This window comes from Sylvia atricapilla, chromosome 1, assembly GCF_009819655.1.
Source record: "Sylvia atricapilla isolate bSylAtr1 chromosome 1, bSylAtr1.pri, whole genome shotgun sequence".
Classification (NCBI taxonomy): domain Eukaryota; kingdom Metazoa; phylum Chordata; class Aves; order Passeriformes; family Sylviidae; genus Sylvia; species Sylvia atricapilla.
This window is the reverse complement of record NC_089140.1, coordinates 144,107,445-144,128,840: the sequence shown is the minus strand read 5'-3', so window position 1 is coordinate 144,128,840 and position 21,396 is coordinate 144,107,445. Positions and strand designations below refer to the sequence as shown.

General features: G+C 37.1%; 1 protein-coding gene and 1 long non-coding RNA gene across 2 annotated transcripts in view; one reads left to right on the top strand and one right to left on the bottom strand.

The window, feature by feature from the left end:
* ADCY8 (adenylate cyclase 8) overlaps positions 1-21,396 on the top strand; it is a 117,911-nt gene that overhangs the window by 37,118 nt on the left and 59,397 nt on the right. Inside the window, exons 3-4 of the mRNA XM_066336170.1 lie at positions 12,208-12,338; positions 14,516-14,627. Coding sequence (XP_066192267.1) covers positions 12,208-12,338; positions 14,516-14,627 — 243 coding nt within the window. The remainder of the gene's footprint in view (positions 1-12,207; positions 12,339-14,515; positions 14,628-21,396) is intronic.
* On the bottom strand, positions 11,658-20,536 carry LOC136371861 (uncharacterized). Its single transcript, XR_010745415.1, has 3 exons — positions 20,486-20,536; positions 19,051-19,244; positions 11,658-12,246 (listed from the first exon to the last, which is right to left on the bottom strand). It is a non-coding gene; the product is annotated as an uncharacterized lncRNA (long non-coding RNA).

Below are 21,396 nucleotides of genomic sequence, written 5' to 3'. Positions count from 1 at the left end.
GCAATAGGAAAATACAGATGGGAGGCTGCTTTCAAGCTAAGTTAAATTGTTAAACTATATCTTACTAACATGAAAAACCTGGGGTCTGGACTAATGTTCAGAAAACCCAATATATATCCTCTCAGAAACACTTTGTTTGCATTATTTCTAGTAGATTTAGAACACCCAATAAAATTTATAAATAATTTATTTGAGATCAGAGGAGAAAACAGTCCATATCTGTTTGACTTTTACATTCATCCTCTGGAGAGGGGATCATTATTGTTCCTCTATTATAGTGTAGCAAGTTATGCATGATTCATGATGAGGAAACTCAACTCTTTACCTCTTGTGCAGAGCTTGCCAGCAAGGCTGCTCTGCCCCTGCTAAGATGAAGTATTGGGAGGGAGTGAACTCAAATCAGAAACAAATCCTCCAGGTTGTAAGTCTTAACAAGCCAAATGGAGAAAAATATTCTAATTTTAGAAGTACATTTGCGCAGTTTCAGTGCAGATACCTACTTCTAGGACTTATTAAAGCCACAATGCATTAGTCTTTTTAGTTGTATTGTTTAGTTTGTAGTATGTTTAATACATACTCTCCAAGACAGTCCACAGCAAGCAGGCCCCTTTCTCTGCAGAAATAATCTCAAATTCCACAGAGAAGGTCCTCTTATGTGGAAATAAAGACCCTTCTTAATATCTTCTTTAATCCTAATGAAAATGCTCTTGGGCATCTAACACACTGGCAGAGGAAATGGAGCTGAAGGCTGGAGGCAGGACAGTAGGATGGGAGCAGGCACTGCCTGCTTCCAGTCTTGCAAGGAATATCCAGGGCAAAAGGTCCAGGCTGGTATCAATCCTGATCCACTGGGCTTCTAAGGATGCTTCTCATCAAGCTGGGACAAAAGCATCTGCAAGTTTTAATTATGGCTTGAGTCAGATCCCTGGGGAGAAAGAAGAAAACCTTTTCTACATTAAATGGTGTAATGAGAAGAGTCCCCTGAGAGAGTACCCTACAGACCATTCCTCCCTGCAAGTCCTGCCACTGGCTTATTGAGCACCTACGTTCCAGGTAATCTCTTTCTCATCAGGGATTCCACAAATCCAGTTAAAGATAATTTTGAAAGTCACAACAGTTTGGATATTGTTTAATTTGATTTGCATAAACCATTAAAGCTCACCACCTGAAAGCACCATTTGTCCAGGTGAGAAGAGGATAGATTTTTTCTAGGTACGATCACACATTCTATCTTTCTAGTGCGGGTATCAGAGCTGTAAAATGAGGAGACAGCCCTTAGTTTTCAGAAGAATCTGCTGTTGGCATATTTAGTATCTTCTGCCTATTATATTTGGAAAAACTGTAATCCTTCCTTAATCTCTTTTTCCATTTAAAAAACCTGTTCTGTTTGACCATTTGTTTCCTTTTACTCCTACTTCCAGAGGATTTTTTCACACTTTCCCCTGCAACAACCCCTATTTCCCACAGCTTTAAGAAGCTCTCTGCAGACTGATGAACTGTGGACTGTTTTCTGGTTTTTTAAACTTTTTAAAGCAGCTTACATGTTATGTAGGTTTTATCAAGCTCTTACAAATCTAGAATTTAATCAACTGTCAGTACTTTGCAACCTCTAAAAGCAGATTGGACTGGGATTGGAAAGGACACTTTAAGAGGGTTAAGCACCATAAAATCTTGTTTTTATATATATATATATATATATGCACATGAACATACATATATGTATATATATGTGTGTGTGTGTATATATATAAACACATACTGGTAGTAAGAATATTAAAATCCCTCTAAATTGGTATGAGGATAAAGTTCAGATTCAGTTTTTAAAATAAAAGAATAATCTTAATTTTAGAGAGGACACGGTCTTTATAAAAATAGTTTTAAATGTTTTACATTTAAAAATTATATCACAATAACTGAGGATTTATTTTTAAAAGGGCAAACAATTAATTCACAATTTGAAGAAAACTTATCTAAATGTATCTGATCAGATATTACATTTTAGCCCTTTTTTTCCTCATGATAAAAGACAATTTTTTGACTGTGAGATTCTACGTAAAGCTTCACACTTATCCAGACTTTCTTTCATCTTAGTACTTTTCTCTAAAGAGTAACGTTTCCCATAGAAATTTTTTCCTCATGTTGCTCCATCAGCACTTAGAGGATCAAACTCTAACATACTGGTTAATCCAACAAAAAAAGCAATGTGAAAATTTTATATTGTTCTTCACAATCCATTTCCATATTCTGATTTAGTAGGTGACCTATTTTCTAAATCCAATAATAGACTTTTCTTCCTTATTGTTTGGGGGAAGAAAATATTTAAGTGCTGAAACTCCCAAGAGGTTTGAGCCCAGACAATCAGACCCCTTCTGAGTTTCCTTGGGACTCAGCCCCGTGGTGACTTGATGGAGGGAGAGACAGCTTTGATCCAGTTGTCCAAAAAGCAATTTTAATAACACAAAAGCAACAAAAATAAGACACCCACTGTATTGGAACAAACTAGACTAAGGCAGTAACCAGGGGCAAAAGGCAAAAGGCAGGGTCTTGGGTCCAACAGAGATACTTATACACGGTGGTGTGGGTGGGGAGTTAAGGGAGAGTCTGAGGGAAGAGAGCAATGGGGGACAACAATTAAGAATATTAAAATTCCTGCACCAAAAATTAACCTATGGTAACACAGAGAACAAGGAATATTCTAGTAACATTTGCATACTTGAACATGTGAATAAGCTTCTTGCTTATGGCATTTTGAATGGGTTCAAGGCATTTTTCCAGGGTTCTCCTCTTCCTTGGGGAAACCACCTCTGTAACTTGCACTTACAATTCGTAGATATCAGGATGGATATTTACCACACCTTCTCTAAAACACTCCATTACTTAACCCATTTGTGGTAGAAATCCAAACATTGCAAAGTCAGATTTTAGATGTTGTGCCTTCACATTTGCTGCTGGTGTTTGTTTTTTGTCATCAAGGCATAACCTCTACGTTTTGCTTTCAAGTAGAAATTTAAGGTAAAATCCAGATAAAAATTATCCACTGCCTTCTCTTCCATTCCTTGCAAATCTGGGGTCATCACATGGACTCAAAAAGAATGAGATTTATAGCCAATGCCAGAGAGATAGGAGCCAGATCCTGAACTGCAATTCATATAGGGGGGAAAATCCCAGTGTCAGGTGTTCAGGTGTGTGAGCTTTCCCTGGAAGAAATTAGTTAGAAGGAAACCTCATTCCCAGTACATGGATTTTGGATTCACTGAGGATAAAACTCCTGTGTAGTACTTTGATATCTACACCAGGTTGTTCAAATGCTGTGCTGGTCAATAATGAATGAGACTGACTGGATTTTGGTGAACTGTGTCTCCTGTGCTCTCAGCGCTTTGCTAAGGAGAGAAGTGTTTTTAAAAAAAGAAAAGCATTTTTCAGAGCTGCCACTAACTAGTGACCCTTGCTGATGTGTCAGGGAAGTGTCAGTGTTAGGGAAGTGGACAGACATGGAATGAGTAAGGGGGATGAAATAGTTTCAGCCCCCTACAGTGAGGAGACACTTCTACCAGCTGGGCTGCCGTAGGTTCCTCTCAGTTTAATGAAGAATTCCAAGCTCCAGATTCATCAAGTTAGTGCCTCTACTCTGAATATACTTACTAATTTTAAGGTCACCTTTCTATCTTGTTCAGGATCAGAACTGTTAGTGTACTAAGAAACTTCCCTTAGTTCCCTAAAAAGACTGTAGAAGGACTATAAAATTAATGTCCTTAAAAGATGCTTAATTAATAGAGGGACTCTGGAGTCCAGGTAATGGTTTTAAATCATATAACCATGAGCAGTACCAATTCCAAGAGAGGACAGAGTCAAGTTATTGGATGCCATTAATGAGATAGTTTAAAGTAAGATAGAATATTTGGATTAACATTTATAAATAAGCTAATGGCCTTTCATATCATCAGTATTCAACTGCCCATCTACAAGCCTATTCAAAGGGGTTTGATTTTCAGCAGGTGGCTATTGCTCCCCTCAACTGAAAGGAAGTTCTATCCTGCTTGTGCTTCTTAGTACTAAAGTCTTGCAATTTTCTGACAAGGTGCATCCCTTGTTTTGACCAGAAAATATGACCTTGTAGCTCTTATTCATCTTGGTTGTTCTGCAGTGATTTAGTCATATAAAGCTGAACAATTAAAGGCATTAAAGGCCTTTCTGATATTTTCCATGTCATTAGCTGCCATGAGTACTCCTGAGAAATGTGTATTTTAGTGAAGTTGTCTAACAATTTTCAAAATAGCCCCCAAAAAAGTAACAAAATGGAAAAAGAGACATCTAAATCAGTAGAAAGTAGAAATAGTGCAGAAGAATTAAATGAAATTTTAACGACAGATAAGTCAAAGCTGCTCCAGAGAAACATAGCATAATAAGCATTAAAGTCAGATGGTGCCATTCTGATATTCTAGAACGACTTTGAATTGTAGGAGCTGTTTTGTGCTCATTTTCTATTCCAGTAAAACAAGGAAAATCTTAAGATTTTGCTATTATGAAATCAGTCTCCAGTGTTGTGTCTATCTTTCTCCTGTTCTTTAGCTCTGACTCTGGCCTTCCTTGCAAACTAACTGAAATTTATGGAAGCCAATACACCAGAAGACAGTACAAAGCTTTTTGTCATAATATGTGTCTTATTTACACAAAAGTATTTTTCTTCTGAATATTTGTCTTCTCCACTATTGTTTAATCAAGAATTAAAAACAAAACGAAACAAAAAGTCATGATATTTGGAAGAAACAAAAATACATAACTATAAAATATGCCTTTCCATTATTAGATGAGTCTAATGGGCTACTGTGGGGCTGGAGAATATCACTTCTTCAGCTCAGGGATCCCCAGCATAAGTAGGACATTGACCTGTTGGAGAATATCTAGAGAGTCATGAAGATGATCAGAGAGCTGGAGCACCCCTCCTATGCAGACAGGCTTAGAAAGTTGGAATTGTTCAGTCTGGGGAAGAGAAGCCCCTTGGGAAACCTTATAGAACCTTCCAGTACCTAAAAGGGGTACAAGAGAGATTAACAGGGACCCTTGACAAGGGCATATAGTGGCAGGACAAGGAGGAATGGCTTCAAACTGAAAGAGAGTAGGTTGAGATCATATATTAGGAAGAAATTTTTTACTATGAGGGTGGCAAGGCACAGGAACAGGTTGCCCAGAAAATTGGTGGCTGCCCCTTGCCTGGAAGCTGGATGGGACTTTGAGCAACCTGGGTGAGTGGAAAGTTTCCCTGCCCCTGGCCAGGAGGGGGTATTGACTGATCTTGCACATCTCTTCCAACCCAAACCATCACATGATTCTACAACAAATCTTCAGGTCTACAAGACAGGGTGGTGATACAAATTGTTTTGTAACTCCTGCTATTCACCACTCATCTGTCTGACATGGTTGGGTCTCTTCATTCAGGGAAAAAAAATCATATGTAAGGATTCAGAGGATTTGGAATTATTAGCAGTTGCATGTGTTCAGTACAGACATTTTATTTCAGAGCATCTAATCTGAGACCTGTAGTTCCTTAGCTAAAAGAGAACTCAAGCAACACAAAGCATTGTCAGGGTGTTGTTTCATGTGCTCCCACTCACTCCCATGTAAGTTAGTGGTGCTCATGTGGCCTTATGACAAGTTAGTTCATTGTGCCTGTGCTGTAGTGTAATCACTGCCTCCAGGTAGCTTCATGATCAGCTGTGTTACTTCTAAAATTAATTTTGTAAATATTTTGAAGAGGAATAATTTTTAAATTAAATATACATGCATCAGCAATAACAAGTATCATGTAAAAAAATAAAAAAGACAGAGTGTTTTTCTACCAGTTCCCACCATGCTACAGGATAAGTTAAATATTTATGAAGCCAAAACTGTACTGAGAAGGCATAAAACCTCAAACTGGCAGCCCTGGAATTATCCTTCTACATCTCAAGAACTGCAGGATAAGCAGGCACCTTGACTGATTGTGATCTCCTTACACAGCCAACTGGATAATAAAAAAGACATCTCCTTTTACACCTGGCAGTAGACTGTTAGTCATCAAGCCCTGCCAAGATTTTATAATGTGGCTTCAGATATTCAATCACCATTTGCTCTCCAGCCAAAACAGAGGACCAGCAGAACCTTGCAGTTCTTCCATTCAGCATGTGCTACATAGATTGTTTTATGCTGTTCTGGGTAACAGCATAGAGGAAACAATTGGATAACATGTCCTTCCTACAAGAATAGTGTGGACAATGTTTTTTTCCTCCTTTCATTGCTACAAACTTTGCAACACATCTCAGTTAATTGAGATTAGACATTTTATAAAGGATCATGACTCTCATAAATACTAGGTTATCAGTTTGGTTGAGATTCAAGCTATGTTTCATAGACAAAAGCTAAACAAAAGGAGACTCCAAGACCTCCAGTGTGATCTGGCCTTGTTTCTCTTTGAAAACAGCAGATGCCTAAATGGAACATGCAGCCAAGGATGGGATAATTTGGGACAGTAATTGCAGGAATTAAAATAAAACAAAGTTGATACAGCTCATATCACACATTGCAGCAGTAAGTATTAAAAGCTAAAAGACAGCCTCATAACCCCACAAGTCTGAATGAATTAGGTACTGCAGCTCCTTCAGTATTTTTTAATTAACTCCCATTGTATTGATGAGACACAAGAAAGAACAGCTGCAAATTGACTGTCCATTGTATACTAAGCAAGCACAAAGGAATTTCTCTTCAGAGCAGTTCATCACAATGAGAAGTGCTAATTTCCATTTTCTAGTGGCATTTACAATATTTATGTCTATTCTGAAGAGATTTTCAGTAGAAAACAGTGACATTTTTATCAATTTTCCTTAAATGTAATAAAAGCTCATGTGCTCCAGAAAGACTAAAACTACTCCTGACCTGAATGGCCCTTTTCACATCTGTTAAGTTCAGTGTTTAATACAGTAAAACATCTCTGATATTACTAGCAAATGTTGTTAAAGACAAGCTTGATGGTTGCGGAAAAATGATTCTTAAAAATCAAAATAAGAGATGTGAAACATTTTCTCTAGAGCATCTAGTTAAACACTTCTGGGGTACACCCACTCCAGTTTTACACAAGTTCTTGGGAACAGCCATAAGCAGCATGATTCCAAACCCATACTTACTCCCATGACATCTCTGTAGACTCCCCTTTTTGATGGTACACGTAGAGGAGGAAGAGGAAAACCTAAACTGACCTGTCAGCCAAGAGGATCTTTTCATTCCTTGGCAACGCCATCCCCAATTAAAATTATGTGAAACAAAGAAAAATCTATACCATCTAAGTGGAGCTGGTGCACACAGTTTATGCAGACAGCAGACCCTGCAGGGTTGATGCCCTTATATGACCTGCAGAGAAACCTTGACCCTCCTCTTAGCAATCTCCTCCAGATCCAAATTGCTTGCCAATATTTTGTGCTTGTTGGTTTTTTGGTCTCTTTGATCAGCCCAAGTGGAAAGGTTTCTGGTTTTTATTCACAAGACTGAGGCCTTGTGCACTGGTTAATTGACTCTTCTCAAAAACTGCTGCAAAGGTCATCAGGAACATGTCCCATTTCTCCATGAATGTGCCTAGCTACATTTGTGCAATTGTAAGCACTGGTACCCCTGATTTCAGTACAAGTGACCCTAGGGATCAGTTCATGCAGACCACAGCAAAGCTGTCCAACAAAGAATGACTATTGCAGATACATAAAACAGTAAATGGGCTTTAGAGGCAGTATCAATGTTAAATTATGCTCTTGGGACTTTAAGTAGATGTGGGTGACTCATGAAGTTAATTTACTTATCCTTGCAGGATTTGTTCACTGTTGCTAACTTTTGCTGAAGGAGTAGATTGGGTAGGAGTCAGCTCCATATTTGACACCTCCTAAACTAGGGGACTACACAGCCTTTGCATCTATGAGCTCCATCGACTGAGATCTAGTCAAAACAGACAACAGAACCCAAAGAGACCCACAGTGACACTGAAGGAGTCATTTACTCAGTTGAGTATCTCTCCAGATTCATTGGATGAAATGGAAGTTTGGGCACAACTACCTTGGAGTCACAAAACTCAGATGTCTGAATTCTACCAATAATTTGTTACATTTAGTGATTTCTACTGGTCTTTTTCTTTTACCATGGTTATTCTTTGGATTAAAGGTATTTTTAATTTATTTATTTACTCTAAACCCTGACTGTCCTGTCTAAAAGATGAGGGTTGCTTCATGTCGTGGTTATTAGAAGAACAGTTCATAAGCTCATTTCTAGCATTCCTTTGCTTCTATTTTCTTTCTCCTATGTCTCTTCTCTTGAACAAATATATCTCTGTTCCTTTTCAAACCACTTACCACTGCTTCTTTGAATTGTCTCCACTTAGCCCACTGCTCAGCTAGTAAGTCTTCAAAAGACCTGAGTATTGGAGTTTTCTTCACCCTAGAGTTCATAACACTTGTTTATCAGGCCTTTCTCTGTAAGAGAAGGATTCTTTTCTCATGTTTCCCTCCAGCTCTGAAAATGTCTTCCGAGAGAGACTGACTAGAAATGTGAGAACTCTTTGATCATGTAAATAGTAAGGTACAGAGGACAAAAAAAATGACCTTTTTTTTTTCCCCTGGGATTGGCTACTGCTTTTTTGTACACGACCTCCACACATTTGTGCTGTTCTTCTGTGCCACAGTATCTAAATCTGTGAAATAGGAGCAATAGTATTTAAGTACCTTGAATGGGAGTTATGTGGCAAGGATCTTTATATCAAGGGAAGAGTGACCTGACACTCATTCTTGAATAACCAAAAATCTTTCTTAACAGATGGATTTAAGAAATGTGATGCAAAAGACCTCTGAAAAAGGACATATCCTGGTCCAGAGAACACTAGAATCAGCTGTAGGGAAAGGAAGAATAAAAAATAACCCACAGTAGAGCCCACTTGAGTTCCAAGTTTGGAAAAGAAACCTGGTTCAACATCCCCACCATTTTTTCAGTGTGGTGTGATGTAAGAGCAGCTTGGCATAGCAAGGGGCAGCTGACACCCATAGAGGGAAAATTTTTCTGACATTTGAATGTTTCAGTACCATAGAATTTATGGTTACAGAAGTGCCTCAAATATATATATATAGATACACACATACATACTTTAATGCTGTTTTTCTTGCAGTGCTCTTCAGCACAACATGCATCATTGCAGAGTAGTGACATGAGCTGTGTATGAACCTTCAGTTCCAATAAAGGAACTGTGATTCCAACAAAGGATCATCACAAGCTTTAGTATTAATGCAGGAGGGCTGCTACAGAGGCAAACTAATTAACCTCAGTTTTATGGGTCATTGCCAGATCTTATGTGCAGGCAAGAACATTTAACTTACCTTAATGAGTAGCATGAAGGTTAAGATATCTAATGTGCTAGGCACATTTTTCTTGGCTTTGTGAACATGTGCCAAGCCAACTATGTTTTATTTTAAATAAACTTTCTAGAGGCATTGCTCAATACCCCCTTAAGTGAATGCAAATAAGGAATGTAAGATTTTCCTTCTGGGAAAAAAAAGAGTGCATGCTCTGTTTTAAGCCATATATATATGAAGAAACTGACCTTTTTTTAATGTTCTCTTATCATAGATTTCATAAATAATTCAATAACAACCAGGATTTCTGCTTGCTTTCTTTTTTTTTTAATATCCTTTTAAAAAATTGTATTCCAATTTGTCATCTTGTATGGGTAGGCAAGGAAATATATTTCTTTTTACAGTGAAAAAATTAAGTATTATTCTGAATGTATCTTCACAAGCAGTCATTGGACACTTTATTCATACAACTCCCTGAAACACTGATCTGATTTGTTCAGAAGGTGGGTTTATTTTTTTTGTCAAATTGAACTATGCATCTTAATAGTGAAGGAATAAGAAAATCTCAGTGCCTTCTATCATAGGTGTCTTCTATCACAGGAGGCTTAAGGACACAAAATGTTAAAGCTATTTCTGTGAGTGAATCTACCTGAGGACTAGATGTTCCTGTAAAACCTGGGTTTGCAGGAGTATGAAGGCCCTCCTGAGGGACTGGTTTGCTTCTTGCTATCACAAGCATCACATCCAGTGTTTACACATCAGAACAATGAAGGACAGCAGAATTCCCAGGTAGAAAAGGGGGAAAAAAGCTAAGACAAAGCAGATGTGCTAAAATTAGAACCACCTTGTATGGGGAAACAGAAATTCTGAGCTTGGCTATTTCCCAGAATAAAGGATGATCTCATTGCAGTGTAGTTCACAGCCTGCTCTATATCAGCCATCACTCAGATGATTTTCTGTCTATTCCTCACAAAGGCAGGACTTGATTTAGCAAAGGTTTGTACAATAGGTGGATTAAATATTAGGAGATTCTCAGTTCTCTCGTATTCTGCCAGCATGTTGTGCAGGAAGCAGAGCTTTCTTGGAGGGGGATGTAACACATAAACTCCAGTGGTGAAACACTCCTGTGCTCCAGTGCAACTTTTGGCAGCAGGTGCTCCCCCCTCTTAAACAAACAGTTCACCTCAGCTGGGGCTGCCATCTAGACAAATGGAAGTGTTTATCCACAACACATTTCCATCAAAACTGTTAGTAAACAATCCTAACTGCTGACTAAGACTGCTCAGAGTGAGAATTATTCATGATCTACACTGTGAAAGTTTTAAGTTACTAATGATATCATCTTCTATGAAAGCTAGGGAGAGATTCCTTCATTTATTCAGATGTTTCATCTATGGCAAAATTTCATCCATGACATTGAATCCTGCTGGCATAAAAATCATTCTTTTCATGATTAGTTTGCTTGTCTCTCTCATTCCACCCATCATTCCTCTTTGGTTTTTCTTGTTCTCTCTGAACAAACTTTCTTCCTCAAGAAGGGACATACCCACATCCTGTATACTATGAAATTATTTTAGTTCCTCCTTATATCAAGTTGCCTCAAAACAAATTCAAGATCAGTTTCTTTGACAAAAAAAACAGAAGGGGAGAAGGGAGGGGAGGGGAGGATTTTATTCATCTGTGCATTCTGTAGTCTACATATGTGCTTGATTTAGAAGTTTGCATCTAGTTTTCCCTAGATATATCCTATTCCCCAAAATGTTGTCTGAAATTTGGTGATAAGTAGCTTACATAACTAACATTCTCTTCTTTAGCTCAATAAGATTTCAGTATTTACAATCCCGTAAAACAAAAGAGAAGTGAAAAATGGTAGCTTGGCTTCAGAGTGATTGGGAGTGACATATCCCAAAGCTTTCTAATCTAAAAAAAGGAGGGACTAAGGGCAAGAGGACACAATAACATTATTTTAGTACAGAAAGATTATTACAGAGAAAGCAGCAATCAATAATTATCCATGCCCAATTTGAAAGGATAAAAAGAAGTTTTAATTTGCAGAGAATTAGATTTTGGTTGGACACTTGCAAAATCTGTCAAAGCTGTTAAACTGATAAGCCACTGAAGCAGGGGCAGTCTAAAATCTCTCAGGGGATGATCTAGGGCTTTCATGAAAGAATTTGATTACTTTTTTGAGGGGTTGCCTGGCTGTACTAAGATGTGGTTAGTTAGTGCACAATAGTTAGTGCTAACAACCATGATTGCAGGTTTGATCCCCGTATAGGTCAGTCACTTAAAATCTTGTGGGTCCCTTTCAATTCAGAATATTTTATGAAAGTCCGTGAAAATCCTGGGGTTAATTATATTATGACAGGGCTGGAAACAGCTCTTCTGTGAATATGTATATATCCCCTTATACACTAATAGTAGAAGTATATGTGTACTAATGTGCACTGATACACTGTGTTTGCACACTAATAATAAGCTAATATGCATGGATACTCTACTAATATAAATAAGCATGTGCACGTATATAAACATATGTCTCAAATGTTTACTCTTCCTGAGTGTTCTTGAAACACAGACAAAAGTAATTAGAAATGTTGAATATGTCCTCCAGTTTTCCTAGTCCAGAGGACTGGTTTGAATATGAGCTCATTTCATTCTTCTTTACCTAAATCAGAGGTGTCCTGGACTCTGGACTCAGGTTGATAAAGTGAATTATCACAAATGGCTTGAGCTATAATTTTTAGAGAAGAGAGTAACATATAAAATAACCAGTTATCCAGATCTTCAAACAGGGCATTGTGAAATACCAGTTCAGACTGATAATGACATTTTGATTTCCTCTTTGTTTTAGGAACGGCTGGTGCTCTCTGTGTTACCACGGTTTGTAGTCCTGGAAATGATAAATGATATGACCAATGTAGAAGATGAACATTTGCAGCACCAATTCCATAAGATCTACATTCATCGTTATGAGAATGTCAGGTGGGTGGAGTAGCCTTTCTGTAATGTTTAAGGTCTCAGATGTTGCTAAATTACTTTTGTCTGAGAGTTTCCCTTCTGTTGCTTTATTCATTCATAAATTAGAAAATTAGTGTACCCTTGTTTAATATTAGAGCAGAGAAGCATTTTGATGCCTGCTTTTACTCATCAGGATGGCTAGATGCCACAGCAATGGCAAGACCCGTTTGAACTACACACTCAGTTTGGACCATTTATGCCTTTTTTCACTTTTTCATACACAGTTCACTGAAATGGTCAAGATTGCACAGGAAAGAGAGCCCTGCCTATGTGTGAACATATATTTTGTCACAACCTGATGGTACATCCCACACACTGAAGAATGAGATAGAGACTTGAAAGATGCTTTCAAAGATGGTGACCTATTGTATGGTTCCTCTGCTTTATAACCATTTTAATCAGTCTTATTATTTTCATAAATCCATTTCCTTTCTTTAGTCCAATCTAATTTTTTTCCTTTAGTTATCAAAAGGGTGATAATTATCCTATGCTCTGGTACTCAAAGTGATTAGCCCTAATTGTGCATTTACATCAGAGTGATCAACTTCTACTCCATGACACAACCATCTTGATTTTATTATATTTCCCAAAAATCAGAATACTTTGTTAAGCAAATTACATTTTCCACAAACCCTTCCCAAAACACAAGGGTAAATTACTTAGTGACCATTTTTGAAATCTTCATTGAAGGCAGTGAAAAATAAGCATAAATATGATGGTAGATAGTTTTCTTGGGAAACATGTACTTTGCCTTTCGAAGAAACCAAAATATAACTTTGTCTAGACAAGTTCAATAAAAATAATTTGCACTTCTGCAGAAGTGTAAATTGATTATCTGCTACTTCTGTGGCCATGCAGCAACTCAGATATGATATTTTATTAAATCTGATTGAAAGTATCAAGAACCCTCATAAAAGTTTGAGTTGCACTAAATGAAAATGTCTTCCATTAACCTTTTTCATACTTAGATTAAGTGTTGTTGTAGAAGAATCAAAATATGGAGAAGATGGCCCTTTTGTTTTAATGGGAAAGGGCTGTAAAGAGGGTGAGATGTTGAAACATATTTTATGCTTGAAAGAAACTTGAAATTAAGATTCTGCATGCTTTAAAATATAGATACTGGTTGGCTTCTATGCATGCTGCCAGGAACTAGATATTTTCAAAATTAAGTTTCATTCACTTTTTTCCCTAATGTTCAGTACTGAACACTACCTAAATGTTATATTAATATAACAAATATATATTTAATTATACTAATTAAACATAACGACTATTAAAAGTAGTATCTGGTGAAAAAAAATTCGTTTGTTTGAAAATTAAAAGTGTAGAAACTAGTAGTTTGAAAACCTTATTTTTATAAATTTAGTCTATTATTACTATTCATTCCTTTCAAGTGCTAATGAGGTTTTTGCCAGTATGACATGTCTTTTAGAGCATCACTACTTTTTAAGGTAGCCAATACTGTCTTCATCTAATAAGTCCTAATCTATTTTATGCTTTGTTCTGGGTGGTATCCTGCACACCACAGATTTTGTGTGTTTAATGTTTCTCTATATTCACTTGTGGTCATTCCAGACATAGCGAGTTGCCAAAATGCAAGGAAAATAACTGGATGTTCAAGCACAGGTTAGAAGTCTGTTTCCAAATAGTTTGTTAGTGGGGATCCTACAACAGCTTCCGGCACACAAGTTGATACACCTAAATTCCAAGTATGATCAAACTGGGCTCCCTGTAAAGACAGTAGAATGAAAAAGGAATCCAATTAAAGATTTGTACCTTAAAAAGAGAGCACTACATTTCTAACCCCTGTACTTCTGTCAAATGCATAAATCAGGTGCAATAAAACTGGCTGCATCCTGATATATATCAAGACTGTCACAAATCTGTCTATAGTCTTAGGAATTGAAAATCCAGAATTTCATGACTCCCATTTTCACAAAACTTTTTCTCATACTTAATAGTATTTTTTATTCCCTTCAATATTTATCTTCAGTACTCCAGAATGTAGAGAAGTCTAGAGCAAAGGTAGTGTGACTTCAAAGGTAGTAAAATGATAGGTAGTAAAATGATAGAAGATAACATTAAGCATTCAGTAATTGAAGGAAATAGATGGAAATATTAATGTGTCTTCTACTTTTTAGCATTCTTTTTGCAGATGTTAAAGGATTCACCAACCTTTCCACAACTCTGTCAGCCCAGGAGCTGGTTCGAATGCTGAATGAACTCTTTGCCAGATTTGATCGACTAGCACATGTGAGTTAAACACAATTTATTTTCAAAAAGACAAAATCAATTCTATGTTTGGGAACTTTGGGAAATACTCTCTGATTGCTTTGAACAATACATATCCAGATTCTCCCCACTGGTATTTTGCATATTTGAGACTGGAAGACAGTGACAAAGTTTTATGAATGATTATGGGTTCTGATAGCAAGCAAAAGCTGAGGCTGTCATCAGAACTTTGGACTTCTGTAGTGCTGGACAAAGAACGGTATGAAATCAGATCACCTACCACAGCTTCTAAGGAAGCTTCATATTTTGGATCTTTGCTGGATTTATTTTTTTTTTATTAAGACCATAGCTTTATTTTGTCTTTTCTTCTGCAAAATGAGGAAGGATAAAAGACATACTCATTTAAGATCATCTAATCAGTTCCCACAGTCCTTGAGTGGTTAGTTACTAGCAGGGCTTACACTCTTTAGGCTTGATTCTATCTGACTCAACAATGAAATTAATTAAACACAGCAGAGGAAATTAATACATCAGGAAAATAGTTGCTACTTAATTGCCACTGATCAGAAAAAAAGTGAAGAACAAAAATACAAGCAGAACACATGCTCAGTTTTTCCAGGCATGTATATCTTATTTTTTTTCATTTTTTTGGTCAAAATTTAATTTAATATGACTATCCTTAGGTGTCAATATCTGAGCTGACTAATAAAGCTTCTAAGTGGAGGCAATTAAGTACAATTAATGGAGTTTATCTTATCCTTTATCCAGCTAAATGTAGGTACCTACTACAAGAAAATGCTAATTGCGCTCTGAATATCATAGACCATGTTATCTATTTACTATAAAAAGAACATAAATTGGCTTGGTCTGATGCACAGATTTACATCCCTCATTGGCTTTTATCAGGGTTATAGGGTATTTGTACACCTATCACACAGTATTAGTAAGGTCTTGTGGTTTTTTCTCAGCGTACACATTAAGGTCAAGAACATCAAGACTTCCATAATTATTGAAATTTCTTTTGATTCAGCTATGTTTATCTCAAATAGCAATGTGTTTTCTCTTGTACAGAGTGATGCCATAACCCATTGCCTGGGCCATGGCAAATTACTAAATGCAACCTAAAATATTTGCTTTGCAACAAAAAGCCCTCGTCAGCTCTGGTCTATACTGTAAACCAAGCCAGGTGAAAGAATTACCTCAGTCCTGTCTTTTAGAAAGCTTATAGGAGTAATGCCTGCTTTTGTATGGCTTGAGAAAAATAGCTACTACTTTAACTGAAGAAATATATTTTACATAAAATTGAATCTATGTATGTCACAGAAACATTTTAGGAAGAGTATGTATATAAAACACTTTATTGCCTTGCTTTACATTTCAATTTTGGCTAGCATTCATGATCATTAACCATATTTTGTAATCATTCCACAAGCTATATTTAACCAATAGTGATTTTGTGTAGAATGACTACATCCAGTAAAGGAGTTAGGAACAAGGAAGGCATTTACATTTTTAAGTCTAGACCAGTGGATCTTCCCTCTTCACTTGCCACTTACCTCTGAAGTCAATTTCCTGATCGATTTTTTTTTTAATTTTATGAGAACTGAATATTTTGCTACTTGAAATGCCTAGACACTTTACCCTTCTCTGTGGCTTTCTACACACCTACTTCAACTTTCCATAAATTTTTCTGTCGCAGTTCTAAATTCATTAATCTTCCTGGAGAACATTGAATGTGCCACATAGTAGTAGGTACCATAAAAATGTCAGATTTTTTTTTTAAAAACAGTGATAAATATATTAATCTCTCTTGTATAGCCAAGAATTTCTTATCCAGAAATCTGTGTTTTGGGATGAAAGATTATCTGTATCTGTAAAACTCCATTATCTGGATGATCACCTCTCAAGTGAATGTTCCAGTCACTAAATTCAAGACCCTAGGACCCTTCATGCATTTCCCTTCCTAGTCTGGGAATTTACTTCTCTTTTCAACATACTGTTGATTATACTAATCCACTGGTCTAGAACAATCCTCTAAAAGGTGGAAGACACAGGGAAGAATCACTGCAAAAATTGAACAGATTTGCATACAAAAATTAGAGTGATAGTATAACAAATAACCAAAATTTAGTAAAAAGAAAAATAGTTTGAGTGTGTTCCTTATTTGTGGGTTCTGTGACCTGGATGTAATGACATCTGTCTGATGCCCTGACAATTGAGTTGCCTGACAGAGAGGAACCTCTCTCACTCCCCTACAAAGTGTTTGGTGTTTCTATCCAACTCAAGGAGACAAATTCTCCGTCTGCACTTTACAGGAAATGAAGACTCTTCTCTGGACTCTTATGAAGGGGACCAGCAGCATAAAATAAAGGGTCTAAATGTTATACTGAACTTCACCTTTTCCTTTGGAAATTTTTGGAAGTGGACACTGACTGGTCCTGAATTTCAAGGACTTGTGAATTACAGGGGCCTATCAACCTACCCATCTGATATGGAATAAAGCTTTCACACCTGATAAAGGTGTATTTTTCGGAAAAAATTTCATGCATCTGAATGCACCAAGAGATGGTCTTGTCTTAATACTCTTCCATCTTGGCAGCATATTACAGTGCCTTAACATTCTCACTCTATTCAAGCATGGTTTTTTTCTCATTTGTTTTTTTCTGACTTTGAATTACATCCATTGATTCTTGCTATGGCTCTATCATTCCCAGACAAAAGAATCATCTTCCAGCCCGTGACTTTCTCTAGTAAGGCATCTGCATGCTTTGATCAAGGTGCTTCGCAGATTTCCTTTCAATAAAAGAAACAGACCAAAGTCACAGCAAGGTTTTTATTCCACAAGATTTATTTCTTCAAATATTTTTGGGGAATACTTTTCTGGAACACCTCCTGTTTTTTGAGAATCCCTTTTAAAGCACTGAAAACAGTGTTCCTGGACTAATCACATTCCTCCTAATCTCTGTCCTCGATCATTGCCCAAATGCCACGTTTCTGAACATAGAGTGATAACACTGTTGTACTGAAAAATATTTTAGGGTTTTCTGGTCTTTCTGTCACGTTGTGAACACCATGTGTGCATGGCAATTGCTTGTTTTACTGCTCTTATTCCTTTTGTAAATGTTATTAGCAATAGTTTCCTACTTGCCTGTAAATCCTCAACAGGATTTTTGGAAAGTTGTCCTTTCAAGGCCTCCGTAGAAGGACCTTCCACTAAGGAGGATTATACAATCACATCTAGATTTCACATCTATCACTTAACCAGTTCTTAATCAGCTTAATTAGAGTTATGATAACTTATTTAAATAGTCACTGTTACTCAGAGTCTTGGATTTTGCTAAGAATTTCCATCAAGGCAAAGAGGTCAATTGCAGAAAGCTTGGGGAGGTTTCTTTAGATTTCAAAGAAAAAAAAATGTGTAAATCCTTATTTACTTCTAAATAAAAGTATTAAAATATAATCTTATGTAAAGGATTGTTGCATCTGTTCAAACACACGACATAAATCATATTAAAGAAGACACTTGCACAGCATACTGAAAAATGTAACTTGGCTAAGTTTCTTTTTTCTCCTATTAAGCTTTACAGAAGTAATGAGAACTCACTAATTTTTTTTATCTTCCCTAAGTTACATCAAGTTTTATGGCACACACTGATGCATATAATTTATTACAAAAACCCCTCATAATATCTGTATCACTGCCACAGAATCTCTGAACAAAAATTAGAACTCAGTTCAGAATGTCTTCTTAGGAAAAATGTAATAATATGTTATGTACAGTTATTTCCCATTCCTAATCACTCTGTGAAGTTTGTAAAAGATTTATAGTTATTAAAGAGAAAAGTGACATTTACAAAAAAAGAAAAATAAGTTGACATAAAACAGAACTGAAGAAAACATTTCCTTATATCTACTTCATCTACTGAAAGGCCTAAACAGAAACTTAATTAATATTAATACTTTCCTTAGGCAGAAATTTTGAGAAAGGAAATAAGATGACATTCAGCAAGATATTTAAGCCTAAAAAAAGTCCTGCCTTGGTGAAATAACAGTTATTTTGAGGTTTGTTTTTCCTCTGCCTTCTGTGCAATGCTAGATGTTAGGCAATACCATGATTTAAATTATCTTATTTCTAAATTCATCTACATTCTTTGTAGATTCAGTTTCAGATATGACAAAAAGGAAAGAGTAAAAGTCTAAATAAAGGATATTAATAAGAGACTGATGGGGTTTTGTTGTTTTGGGTTTTTTTCCCCCCCCCAAGGAGGCAATCTTTCTCTGTAACTTCAGTTAAATGATCTCCTGTAATGTTGCAGACAAGCTGTCAAAAATTCCTTCAACAGTATATTACCAATCTTATTTATGACTGCTGTTTCCAGGGGTGAAACCACCCTGACTACCAGGCTCCACAGGAACACATCAACCCACAGCCCCAGTAAAATACCTGCACCTGCTGGTATCGGGAAGGGAAGACTGGAGGCTTTTGAGGGCTTTTCTGTTTCCTCAATAAAGACATTCCTATTTCAGAGCTTTACTGTCCCAGGGCACATTTCAGCTCTGAGCTGGCATGCTTTGCTCCATGGTGAAATTATCTTCAAGCATATATCCCACAGGATTCCAGAGACTTCCTAAAAAAACCTGTTTAAGCATGTATTCCAGGTCTGATTTTTTTTTTTCCATCTGTATATGTTTGGGGTGTAGCAGCAAGAAGCAGAGTTCCTGGATTACAAGTCTGCATATATAATATTTAGCTCATTATAAAGACATTACATGGCTTTAAAGGGATCTAGTGAATGCTCTTTTTGCAGTACTTAATTCTGAGGTGTTTTTCCTCCCAATCAGTTCAATAGTTAATTGCCTCATACTAATGAATAAAAAACTTTGTTCACAATGTTCTCCCTACATTTGCAGTTTTTCAGATAGTAAAGAGCCCAGGAAAAGACCTAAACAGTCAAATCCCAGCCCACACAACACTTTCAGAAGTGATAGTACACGGGGTTTTTTTATGAAAAAAGGCAGATGAAAATGACAGATTAAATAAAATTTGTTTTAAGTTTTCCCAGTGATTTATAAACTAAGACTTACTCAAATTCAACCTCACCAAAAAAGAAGACTCACTTTGTGACTAAATTGAGATATGAGTTAAAGGTTTCAGAATTAAATTTTTGGGAATTCTCCAACTCATCCTGTGTTGTCCAACTCAACACACAGAATAATTAAGGTTGGAAAACACCTCTGAGATTAGCCATTTCCCTAACACTTCCAGGGCCACTACTAAACCATGTCCCTAAGCAGCACATCCATGTGTCTCTTAAATAGCTTCAGAGTTGACAACTCAACTGGTTTCCCAAGCAGCCTGTTCCAATGCTTGGCAACCTTTTAGATGAAGAAATTTTACCTGATATTATCAAATCTAAATCTCTGCTGAGGCAACTTGAGGCCATTTCCTCTTATCATCTCTCCTGTTGCTTGGGAGAAGAGAGTGACCCTGATCTGGCTACAGCCTCTTTCTGGGCCAACCCTGGCTCATGTTCTAATGTTGCTGACTCATGCAGCAGCCCTCTTGTTAGAGTGCAAAAATGAGCTGCGACACAGACTTCTTGTTTATCACAGCATGAAAAGAGTCCTCATTTATTCCCCTTTATAGCTTAGCCGTCATGATTCCAAGCATGCATGGAGTCTGGCTACAGCAAGCTCCTACTGTATGTTTCCCCTGCAGCCTCTGACTGCTGGTTATTTACTGCTGAACTCTGGCTGCAGGCGTTAGTTTGCAGACTCTGACTGCAGGCTTTTACCCAGCTAGATTGTGACTGCAGGTTCCAACAACAGGCTCTAACTGCAGACCCAGACTGACCTCACAGCAAGTGATTTTCTCTCACCTCAGGATCCTGCTTCATGATCCTCTCGTTCCTTCTTCCTCTAGGTTCCTTCACCTGTCAGCCCGCTCCCTTTTATCACACTTACCTTTATTGGATATAGCTGTGACTCATCAGGGGCAAGGCTGAATTCGGTGAATTTACTTTTCAGGAGTGAGGTCACCTGTATTCCCTTCTCCTACAGCTAACCAGTGTCCCATGAACCTGAAGCAATTAAGTTTTAGAAACTCCTAAAACCTTGAATCTTTCTCATGGGGATTTCTGTCCCTTAAGTCACTTAAAGCATAGTCTTCTAATTAACACAAACTGACAAGGCAAATTTCTCACCAGACACAACAATCATAGCAGGTTTTTTCTGCCATATATCAAGGAACAAGGCTGTTGATATAATATATTATAAAACTCATTCACCAACGGACCTCAATTCCTTCTGCAGCATGAGAGACCTCAAACCTATTTTTTTCTGGCAGCACAGAGAAATTCTAACCACTCTATTATCGGTTATTCTAAAGAAAAAAAAATTCTTTATACAGTATGTTAAAATATTTAGAAAATGTTTAATATAGGGCCCTACTTATGTATTCCCTAGTTCAGGCAAATGAAAGACTGACATATTTTTCCCTTTTTATGTATAAAAATCAGAAACAATCATTGTAACTGCACTATATCTGGTCCTCTTTCTTGCCTACATGACCCAGCTTGAGAACCCCCCTCCATCTGGCTCTCTCAACATCCCTGTTCTGTTTTCCAAAGTGACAGAGCTGCAACAGAAGGAATTTGGATGGACATCTCTCACCAACCTGCCCTAAAACAGACTGCTGATTAAGAGCTTTGGCCTAGCCCCCATCCATGCTGAGAAATGCGGTTTCCTCTGCCTTTGGCACTTGTTTCAGGAACTGAGCTATTGTACAGAA